We start from the raw sequence: 12,147 nt of genomic DNA, 5'->3' as shown, positions 1-12,147 counted from the left end.
CTAAGGCAACGTTAACTTTACTTTCTTTCAGCTTCTTTAAGTGAAAGGTGACTTTATGAGACAATGACGTCAACAGTAAGCTTCACTTCAATAATGCAGAGGTTGTGCTGGCTGAACATACAACAAAAACAAGTTAATCAGAGAACATGATATCAATTACTGCAGAATGATTTTCTTTAATTAAGAGACAGGTTTATATTGTCACTACAAAATCAGACTGGCATTTGAGGTTACTTTGGTGTCTTGTTAAAGGAGTCAGCTGGAGGTCATTTGTGGTTTCGGGCTGAATGAGTATGCACAAGTGGAAAGCAACACTACAATAGCAATAGCAGGTCTGCTATTGTGATATGGCAGAACATGGGTCATGTCTTCATCTGTAAGAAGTATTTAAAACTGATAATTCACCCGTGTGGCTTGGGAAGAATTAAGAGTTTGGACAGCCACCCAATAGCCATAGTTACCGGTAAGCTATATACAGTAGTTAGTTAGCGACGCAGTGCTACTTTACTCACTTAACTGTGCACTCTGTAGCACTTGTCAAATATCAAATGCTTCTTTAATGTCAATGAACAACTTGCAGTGTAACTTAAAATTGATTACTGTAGTTTGATTTCCAATGTGAAGGACACACGTTATGGCAGATATGCCTGACACGTTCCAGTGACCTGAAAGTACCACTGCACTGAAAATTGTTTATCTAAATGTACCGTATTTTTTGGATTATAAGGAGCACTGTCGATTTTAAGTGCACCTTATAGTGCAGAAAATATGGTAAAGCAAGTGGGAAGTTTGTTAAAAATTACTTCAAAAGTCACAATTTTGTTACTAGATGTCTGGGAAAGGAGCTGACACTGACACATCTCTGTGCAATAGACACACCCAATTGACTGAACAGATGTGTTACTGAATGCTACTCTGAAGGGATTCATATGAAAGCATACAATAAAAACAAAGTAGAGACTAGCTATTCCAAATAAGCACTACACTTTGCTGCAGAGGTCAGTTTAGAAATTACAGATTGCTTCTATTCGCGGACAATCAATCACAGTTAAGTGTGCTTATTTTCTCAGATATGTGACTCTTAGTCACATATCCGATCATTTTTTGCTACCTGAATTCAACTTCCTGTCCAAGTTAATGCATGCATTTTAAACACAGTCTGTTGCTGGGTCAACTGTAAAATGTGTCAGTGGATGAGTAGTTAAAGATTTCTTTGTTTTACTACAGCACCAAATCTTTGTCATATACACTTAGGTCCACTAATATTTGGACATAGAGAGCTTTTTTCTAACTTTGATTCTGTAAATCACCACAATTAATTTTAAATGAAAAGCCTCAGATGCCATTGAAGTGCAGACTTTCAGCTTTAATTCAGTGGACTGAACAAAAAGATTGGATAAAAATTGGGTAATCTTGAACTCATGGACATCACCAGATGCTGGGTTTCCTCCTTTTTAATGCTCTGCCAGGCCTTTACTGCAGCGGCTTTTAGTTGCTGTTTGTTTGTGAGCCTTTCTGTCTTAAGTTTAGTCTTCAAAAAGTGAAATGCATGCTCAGTTGGGTTAAGATCAGGTGACTGACCATTCAAGAATATTGCACTTCTTTCTTTCTTTAAGAAACAACTGGGTTACTTTGACAGTATGTTTGGGTCATTGTCCATCTGTATTATGAACCATTATGAAACAATGTAATTAACTCTAAACACCTCAGAATTAATTCAGCTGCTTCTGTCCTGTATCACATCATCAATAAACACTTGTGTCTCAGTGCCACTGGCAGCTATGCACACCCAAGCCATCACATGATGTAGGAGGCTTTGGATCATGTACTGTTTCACATCTTCTCCATACTTTTTTCTTGTGATCATTCTGGTAGAGGTTGGTTGTGGTTTAATCTGTCCAAAGAATGTTTTTCCAGAACTGATTTTTTTAGATGTTATTCTTTAGAAAACTCTAATCAAACCCTTCTATTTCTAAGGCTTATAAGTAGCTTGCACCTTGCAGTGAACCCTCGTATCTACTTCCATGCAGTTGTCTCTTTATGGTAGACTTGGATATCGATATGCCTTCCTGCTGGAGAGTGTTGTTAACTTGGTTGGCTGTTGTGAAGGGGTTTCACTTCACCATGGAAATGATTCTGGGATCATCCACCATTGTTGTCTTTTGGGACGTCCGGGTCTTTTTTTGTGTTGGTGAGTTCACCAGTGCTTTCTTTCTTTCTCAGGATGTACAAAACTGTATATTTTGCCACTAATGTAGCAATTTCTCAGATGTTTTTTTTTCTGATTTCGCAACTTAAAGACGGTTTCTTTCACTTGCAAGTGAAAGCTTACTGTGATCAAGTGAGAGCTCCTTTGATCACATGTTATAGGCTATATATATGTTATAGGTTATACGTGCACCTGTTTAACTGTTCATTAGTGCAAAATCTAATCAGACAATCACATGAAGGGTTGATTGAAGTGACATTGAATGTGAAATGGTTGTTTGTACCAGGGAGGCTGAAAACATGAACGCATGGATCCATCCACCATTGCATGAATGATTCAGGTTGCTGGTTGTAGTGTAATGTTGTGGGGGATATTCTCTTGGCACAATTTGGGACCTTCATTAGTATCATTTGAATTTCATTTAAATGCTACAGCCTACTTGAGTATTGTTGCTTACCATGTTCATCCCTCTATGACCACAGTGTACCCATCTTCTGATGGCTGCTTCCAGTAGGATAATACACGGTGTCACAAAGTTCAAATCTTCTCAAACTGATTTCTTGAACATAAGAATGACTTCATTGTTCTCAAATGACCTCCACAGTCACCAGATCTCAATCCTGCAAAGCACCTTTGGGATGTGGTGGAATGGGAGAAATGAGAGATTCACATCATGGGTGTGTGGCAAATCTGCAACAACTCTACAATGTAACAGAGTCAACAAAAATCTAGCGAAAATAAAAATATCACAAATAATATCAGCTGACTCCATATGGACCTAAAATGGCAAATAAAAGACAGGGATAATAAATGCAAATCTATTTGTCTGGGAAATCTTCAAATGGTAAATGGCCTGTATTTATATAGCGCTTTACTAGTCCCTAAGGACCCCAAAGCGCTTTACATATCCAGTCATCCACCCATTCACGCACACATTCACACACTGGTGATGGCAAGCTACATTGTAGCCACAGCCACCCTGGGGCGCACTGACAGAGGCGAGGCTGCCGGACACTGGCGCCACCGGGCCCTCTGACCACCACCAGTAGGCAATGGGTGAAGTGTCTTGCCCAAGGACACAACGACAGAGACTGTCCAAGCCGGGGCTCAAACCGGCAACCTTCCGATTACAAGGCGAACTCCCAACTCTTGAGCCACGATCGCCCCTCTTCAAGTAGTGCATGTTTTTAATGTGTTGTTTTTATATTGCTTAAGCTAACTCTTTTTGGTTAAAGTCCCCCGTGTGTTAAATTAATACCTTTTAAGTTATGTTTCAGTCTTTCAACATGGAGAATGAGTTTGATCATCATTCAAGTTTGCTACTTAAGTGACATTATAGGGCTTTGGACAAGAACTGTGAAAACTGGTGCCAATGGTCAGTTAATAGTTAGCTTAGCATGTATCTTCTATGTACCAGCAGCTCTTGAGCTGACCCATGCCAATGTGCTGTAACCTACAAAGTGTTTGTCTGATTCACAAGACTAATGAGAGTAAACCAGATAATGGCATTTCAGGTCTCAAATATATTTCATACAAACAGTACAGTTTTGGACTTATGCTTAGTGCCGTTTCGTTTCACTATCTTTGTGTTAGCATGCTGATTGTAGCGGGCTGTTTCTGTCCTGGATGTAGTTTTCACTTCAATCACACTCTTGTCCTTTTGTGCAATAAACATAAAAGTAATTTCCTGATTTCCACTCCTTAAAGACAATTTCACCATTTTTCTCCTCCTGCGCACAAACTGAAATCAGTTGATTGTAAAACAAGTGTGCAGAAAGAAAAAAGCATGTTTGGGGTTGTTGTTAATAACACATTACATTACTGCACTACTGAAAAATGTAATGTGATTACAGTAAGATGCTGGGTTTTTGTTTGTTTGTTTGTTTGTTTGTTTGTTTGTTTTGTTTTGTTTTTTACCAAATAGTGATTAAAGCATATTGTGTGACAAAAGCAGGCTTCCATAATAATGTTAATTATTATTTTCTATGTCTGACAAATAGTTATATTAACCACAGATGCACCAGAATGAGCTGTATTATTTTGAAATTGATTTCAGCTGGATATAGCTAGATTAAATACATTTTTAAAGACATTTTATTAATCAGTTATTTCCATGTTTTTACTCAGTCTATGTCTTTGAGAAGACGGGAGGAGCTTCTCAGCTATGAGAAGTTGAGACATCAGAAGACATCAGTGACTAACTAATAACAGGAAAGGATTCAAATAATGCCAGAAAACACTTGGTATCGCCTAACAGACGAACTTAAATGGCAAGTTCTGAAAGACCAATAGCCCCATCTAGTGGTAAAATGAGATACCACCACTACGGTGAGTGTTTTGTTTTTTTTTATAAACTCCGGTCCTTTGCCTTAGGACAGAGGGACTAATATTAAGGTTATGACAGACTCTCAGCTCAAGACTGTGTGCTGCTTGATACTGTGCTCACCATCCCATTTTTTTCACCAGCAAAATTACAGCAGGCAAATGACTTGAGTCTCAGCGACTTGGATGAGCTGTAATGATTATTTTCCACCAACAGATGTCAGAATCATAGAAAATGATCATTTTAACCCTAGAACACTATCACTGGGTGATTTACACCCGAGAAAATAGATTTACATGATTTCTCTCTCCTGCAGCTGTTTGCGTGTCGAGGAGCCTGTGCCTTCACCAGGGAAGTCTCAAATGTCCCAGGAATGGGTGGACCAAAGACCAGCTTTCCAGAGTCATTATTTTGTTTTAGGAGTTTTATTTTTCATTTTGTTAGACATGGCACAGTTGAAAGTAAAAGAAGACCACTCTAATTTGTCATGTGTTGTCATATTTTCATATATTTGATTACTTTTCATTGGTTATATTATATCGGGTAAAAATCACCCGGCATTAGTGATCGTGTTACTATTTATAGCGATAGTGTTCTAGGGTTAAGCAGAAAATACTAAAGGGCTGTCTTTTTTTATATACATTATACCTCATTTTATGTTTATGAACAGTTTCTTGTCTTGCATCTTGCTTTCTTGCATTTTGTAATTAATACTTTTGGTCATTAATTCTGCTATCTTAATATTCAGCAGCAGTCCCCTAACTGTAAAACAGATTCTTCAGCTTTTAAGTTCATGTTGATTTTGTTTACACCCCAAAATAGGTATAGAAACACAACAAATACAATATTTGTGAGTTGTTTTATGGACTGAAGCAACATTATAAGTAAAAACACTTCACAGCATGTCTCTTTACTAATGAATCCACCTTGACATTTGCCATTTGTACTAGTTTGCATTCACTCCGATGTTATTGTTGCACAGGTACAGATTTAGGACCAAAAATAGTACAGCAATTGGAATCAGAATTTATACAGTGCAGTGAAAAAATATTTAATCCCCTTCCTGATTTTTTAAATTACTTTGCATATTTGTCATACTTAAATATTACATATCATCAAACAAATTCAAAGCCATTTCTAAGGCATTGTGACTCTAGTGTACGATTATTCACAAATGGAGACTTGCCACTCCTGGGAAGGAGTGGCCAGCATACCAAAATTACTCAAAGAACACATCAATGACTCATCCAGGAGGTCACAAAAGAACCCGGAAACCAAACCAAAAAGAATGCAGAGCTTCATGTTACATTTGCCAAACAACATCTTCATGATCCCCAAGACGCTTGTGAAAATATTCTCCAGACTGATGAGAAAAAAGTGAAACTTTTTGGAAGTTTGAGTGCTGTTATATCTCGAATAAAACTAAGACAGTGTTTCATTAAGGAACATCATACAGTCAAACATGGTGGTGGTAGTGTGATGGTCTGGGGCTGCTCTGCTGCTTTGGGACCTTGACAACTTGTGTAATTGATGAACTATGAATTCTGCTTTATGCCAAAAAGTCTTGGAGAAAGACCAACCATCACTTTGTGTTCTGAATCTCAAATTCAGGTTATGCAGCAGGACAACACCTCAGCAAGTTCACATCTGAATGGCTCAAAAAAAGACAAAATGAAGGTTTTGGGGTGATCTGCCCAGACTTAAATCTGATTGAGATGCTCTGGTTTATGCTAGAAAACCCTCCAGTGTGGTTGAATTAAAATAATTCTACAAAGAAGAGTGGGGCAAAAGTGATGTGAAAAACATGTTAATGTTTATCACAAACATTTGATTGTACTTGTTGCTGCTAAGGGTGGCACAACTGGTTATTGGGTTTCATAACACTCATGATACACTCATGAAAATAGTATCTCTATAATCTCATTCCTGTATATCACTCTAATCTGCTGCATATCCTCCTCACCACTCGTCATACTCTGAGATCCTCCTCCTCTGTTTGCGTGACCACTACGAACTTTAGAGTAACAAGCAAAAAGACTGAAAATTAAATAAAATTTAATTGAACTGACAACAAATTTTAAAACCCAATTAAAAAAAACTTTAATAACTCTTTATAAAACTTTGGTCTATCATCTTTAACCGATTGTAACCGATGTGTTTAGCCTGAAACATCGCGGGTGGCGCTATTGCATGCTCGTATAATACCAACACGTTTTAGAGTGCAACGAAGAAGAAAAGCCAACCAGACTGGTCTGGGAATTAGTGACCCATGCATTTTGGATAAGGTAATTGGAAAGAAACAAGGTACTCTGGGCGTTTGAAGTCAGTAAAAGTGTTTTCCTTTGGTCTTTATTCTCCAACGAATGACCCTGTTGTACTTATAATAGAAGTAAACCGAGTCGCTTGCTTGGTTTTTGTCGCGATGACGATAGTTTGTGAACCGAAGTCGAACTCCTTAAGCTAACCTGCTAGCATTAGCTCCTTTTAGCTCAAGTTACTGCTGCATTCAAGTGCGCACAGTAAGCTCCGTTCTTAGGAAACATGTTCTGTTAGTACTGTATATGGTAAGAGTTTTTGCCCTGGTGGGGGTTACAATTTCCATCACAAAGTGTATTTAAATTGCCCAAGTTATGATGTCGAAAAGTTGGTAAATTAAATAAATGTTGCGTTTAATGTAATAGAATTTCTCCTAATCTAAAATAAAGACACTGAAAAGGAAAACAAACTTAACATTTTCAGCTTGTAAATGAAAACAAAAGAGCATGCCATAGTTTTAGTGTTTCTCGGGAACTGGATCATCAAGCATCTACCCAGTGATAATTCTATCTTTTTATAAGCTTTTTGGTGCAGCACTCCACAGTCTCAGTTTCTCATATGACCCACTGGGAAGATTGCCCACCTCTCTTATGCCATAATAACTAGAGCCTGGTGGATGGGTTTTGCTTGTTAAGTAATGAGGTATCATTTATGCTTCAGGTTCAGGAGTATACTGTATTTATTGAGGCTGCTGTCTTTTTAAGAACAGGCAGGCTGCAGTGCTTTGTGTCTTGTTTTATTTAGTAGAAACAAGCCCCCACTTACCCCAAATAACCAGTGGTGATTGTCAGCCACTCTGCCTTTTTATTAGCACTATTCACATTCAGTACGTCTGTTAATTTTTAAAACCTCATGATGCAACTGTAGCCCATGGACTTGCTAAGTCACTCTCGGCTGGCTTAAGATTTCAATGTGGAGATTAAGCTCAGCATCAGTACATATTCACACACAACTGAATACTGTAGACTAACCTTGTGTTGTGGGTGGATCATCTCAGATACTGTCTTGGCTGAAGCTTGGTTCAATTTCGTTGACTTCTTCCTGCTGTATGATTGCCTTGTAGATAGCAAAACTGTATATATATTTTTTTTTGTTTGTTCATTTTTTAGAACACCTCCAGTCAGAACATGGTTAATCATCTTTAAATAGAAACTAGCCAACCTTGTTAATTCTCTTTTGATTACCATCCAATGTTATTGTAAAACATGGTAGAAAAGCACATTGATCATTTTAGTGGAGTGAAGATTTTGGGCCGTTTATAACACTAACATAACCCAACTGTGTCTACATTGCACCTTTAATTATGAATGACAAAACATAAATTTGTACAGAACTTACTTAAACATAGAACATATGTTCCATGTAACTTTATCTACTGTGCAAGTATGACTGTGCATGTGTAAATATTTGCTATGTGCTTACATTTACAGGTTGGTGTTTAATTATGTGGCGGGGGGAGAATGGTCCGCGGGCTTTCCAGGCCCCGGTGGATGTTCACGCCAGTGCAGATGGCCAGGTCTATATGTTCAGGAGGAAAACAAATGAATGTGCTGCATCTTCAGACGATGAGGAACTCGGTGTCATGGAGTTGAGACCACGGGATTTCCAGGACCAGGAGGACAGACTGAAAAATGTCCCGCTGCTGGTGCGGGAAGTGTTAGCCGATGATAATCTCAGCAAGCTTGCACTGCAATATGGCTGCAAGGTAAAAGCTTTTTCATAGCTGCAGACATTTTTGTTAAATTATTTTTCTTCATGTGCTTATATTGATGTACGTTTGTCACTTTTTCAACAGGTAGCCGATATAAAACGGGTGAACAACCTAATGCAGGAACAAGATCTATTTGCACTGAAATTCATCAAAATACCAGTTCAGCAACACAGCTTCTTAACTGAAACTTTCTCAAATCCGAGTGATCCTCAAGAAGAAATGCCCAATGCTTCTCAAACACCAGTGGAGCCTCAGAACAAAGCCAGAGCCCAGCCTCATATACAAGAGGCCACAGATTTTCTCATGGAGGTGGATAATGATATAAACAAACTAATTCAAACCACAACTGATCGAGATGAGGAATTTCTGGATAACTCGCAAAAACAACAGCATTTTGGGTTGAAAGGACAGCGTCGGACCAGTTATGGTGCTGACTGGGGAATCAACTGGTGGAACGCTGTAGTTGCCATGCTCCTGATAGGCATCGTCCTTCCATTATTTTACATAATTTATAAAACAAAAGGTGCTCTACAGCCAAAAAACACATCAGTTATGCCTCAAGGATAAGCCTCAGTACAGTAAGGCATAAGGATCTTCACGAATCAGGATCGGAAGGCTTTGATCTTTGGAAAACCTGAAACGTAATTAATACTATTCTCTTCTTGGGCTTGGTAGTAGCCCACGATCACAATGATGCAAAATCTTTCAAGATTTTAACTCAGTGGAGCCTCTACCTTCAAGTGAAATATCTGAATACTGTTCTAATTATTGTCACATTTTAGGACACCAACAATTTGTAAATTTTTTGTAAAATACACTTTCATGGAAAATCACTTTTACTGAAAAACAGTCAGCTGATGTCCCAGATCCTCAGGTGCTTCACTTAATTTGGAGCATTATTGCATGTGCATTGTGAAAATAATCACTCTACAGCCTGAACATCAATAGCAACCACACAGAGTATTTCTCTGGGAGAAAAATGTTTATCACAGTCTGCCTTTACACCACTGTATGAATGGATGAATGGTTTCAGCTCTGACATGTGAAATTAATGCTCAAGTGCCTTGAACTTGTATTTTTTTCCTAATGTCCTGCTATGGGGCGACTTCTCTAGTCATGAAAGAAAATCATAATGGTAAAAAGATTATGAGAAAATTACTGCTCACATGATTTATTACCTCAGCGTATGGACACTTTTCCCAAGAGTTTATGGTCTATCACTAATTGCAAGTGTAAAACAATAATGAAAAAAGTATGATTTAGTTAACAGGTAGTGTCCTTGTTTAGTTTTTTTGAGAGAGACATTCTTGTGGCGTTCCATATGTGAGCTGCCAACATTGAACGTGACTCTGCAACAACACTCAACATGGTCGAAGAGATTTTCTCTCGTCTCTTACTTTTACTTTACACCTCTTCTTTACTTTTGTAAGTGATCTGCTGAGCCTGAGCTCAGCATTATCTGAGTAGCTTCATCCAAATATGCTTTGGATTATCAGTTTGGCCATTCTCATATTGGTGTTCTAATGTGCCAAATCGGTGTTTTGGATAGTAGCCTGCAAACCAACGGATGACGACATGGTAATAATGTAGAGTCCAAGACTGTCAGCGTCAAGATTTTATCATATTAGTATCATATCAGAGTATAACATTTATTTTAAACAAGGGTAAGCTATGTTATTACACATTGGGTTTAGCATCATGTGTGTTTGTTCTCGTCTAACTTTGTATCTGTGAATGTACCTCATGACTTTTTAGTACACAGTGCCAAATATGTGAATTTGTTTACAGTAATAATGGAGTGCAATATAGCTTATGTTGGTACTTCTTGTGAACTCTTGTGAACTTTAAAGATAATTAATTTTTAAACGTTCATTATTTTTAAAGAGTGCCTGAGTTCTCTGCCTGATTAAGTGCCTTAATGTCAAGTTTTTATTGTCTTTGCAGACGTCCACCAGGGAAGGCTGATGAATTTGCATGGCTTATGCACATTTTAGTGGCTGGATATTTTAATTTAATGAACTCAACAAACATGTTGAATATATTTGTTGGTGCATTTTTTTTTAATTCAATGGAAAACTGACAGTGGTGCAAGACTCTGTATTTTGCATGTTCCAGTGTTTGAATACAAAGTTTTAAGTGTGATTGTCTATAAAGTATGCTCTTATGTGGTGGTGGTTTTTAATTCTTTTAATGCACTTGTCTTTGTATAATAAGATATACACACACACACACAGCTGTACATAGAGACAGAAAACAAAATGATAACAGACCTTTCCCATAAAAATGTGTTTTGATGTATTTAAATTAAAAATGTATTTTTTTTTTTTTTTTTTTGCAGTACCACTGCATATCAAAAGATGGCAGCATTGGCAAGAATCAGAATACTTGATTAATCCCAGAGGATATTATGTGATCACAGCCAGTGACTGTACAGTCATTGGTCACAGCTGGTCTAAGTTTAAAAAAATATAACAAAATATCTCTAATATAAATTTAAGGTGCTGCTCTTATCACCTCAAGGATCTATGAAAGATCGGTCAGCTGTTTGGTATGTTTTTAAATTTTGAAATTGTGTATATAATGGATTTTCAGCTTTTGGCAAATGTCTTTATCACAAACCAGGTTGGCAGGATAAATACCTCACATTGGCTACATACAGTACATTATAGTGAAGCTGAGCCTGCTAAGAGTTTGTTCAGTGTGGACTCGGTTACTCTTTGTATCCACTAGAAATGTGACACTTTTGGTCTGTGAACAACTGCTGCTGTGTGACTTTAATGGGCATCAAAGTCAAAGCGATTTATTTATAAATCAACAAAGATTGCAAAAATAGATCAAACTGGCAAGCAGAAATTAAATTTAACTGAGCTCTATAACACAGCCAGCTGAATTTCAAAGCTCCAGAGTGTTATGTTTTCTCACTGCATACAGAAATAACAGCATGCAGTTAGATCAGCATAGCTAAAATATATGAGAAATGTGATGCTTGCCCCATGGATGCTCATTGGAGCTGGGAGAATTTGCATCCAAGTGCTGTAGCAATTTAAAAGCTTAATAATCTACAGGGTTTTGTTTAAATGTAAGATTATATCTGTTAAAGTAACTGGATACGCATGTTTAAATACTCTACTGTTAATGGTAACCCTGAAGCCTACATGCGATGGGAAGAATCGTCGTGATTTCCAAAGCTCAATAACAGAAGTTGGGGTTGAGCTGTGTTGCTGCTGAGGCTGCCTTTTATTATTCCCTGACCTGAGACCCCCCCACCCCCATCTCATAACGACAGCTCATGAACCCTGCTCTGATCTAGCTCCAGGCCACAGAGCTCTGGCATCCTGCCACCTCCAGGCTCAGTCTTATCCTACTGCTGATACATCTTTTTGATATCACTAGTTTATTAAGTAGTTTTTTGTTGTTTTTTGCTTGGATATTTAAGGGGAAAAAAATAGAAAAACATACCAGGAGAAAACGTTAAAGCGAGTGGACTTCAGGTTTGTGAAGACCTTCTACCGTCCTCACAAACCTAAAGTCTAGTTGCCTTCTTTTTTTCAAGCACTTAAGTTTACCATAACCTGGATTATTGAGAAC

The 12,147-nt window shown here is 37.8% G+C and overlaps 1 protein-coding gene across 8 annotated transcripts in view; it reads left to right on the top strand.

The window, feature by feature from the left end:
* lysmd4 (LysM, putative peptidoglycan-binding, domain containing 4) overlaps positions 1 to 10,727 on the top strand; it is a 199,531-nt gene extending 188,804 nt beyond the window's left edge. For all 8 annotated transcript variants that reach the window (XM_082538459.1, XM_082538453.1, XM_082538456.1 and 5 more), the window contains 2 exons: positions 8,279 to 8,553; positions 8,644 to 10,727. In XM_082538459.1, coding sequence (XP_082394585.1) covers positions 8,279 to 8,553; positions 8,644 to 9,126 — 758 coding nt within the window. In that variant the 3' untranslated portion in view covers positions 9,127 to 10,727. The remainder of the gene's footprint in view (positions 1 to 8,278; positions 8,554 to 8,643) is intronic.
* The last annotated feature ends 1,420 nt before the right edge of the window (positions 10,728 to 12,147 follow it).

The sequence above is a fragment of the Aulonocara stuartgranti genome, assembly GCF_965226115.1.
Source record: "Aulonocara stuartgranti genome assembly, chromosome: 7".
NCBI classification, from domain to species: Eukaryota; Metazoa; Chordata; class Actinopteri; order Cichliformes; family Cichlidae; genus Aulonocara; species Aulonocara stuartgranti.
Note: the sequence above shows the minus strand (reverse complement) of the source record. Positions and strands in the feature narration are given on the sequence as shown.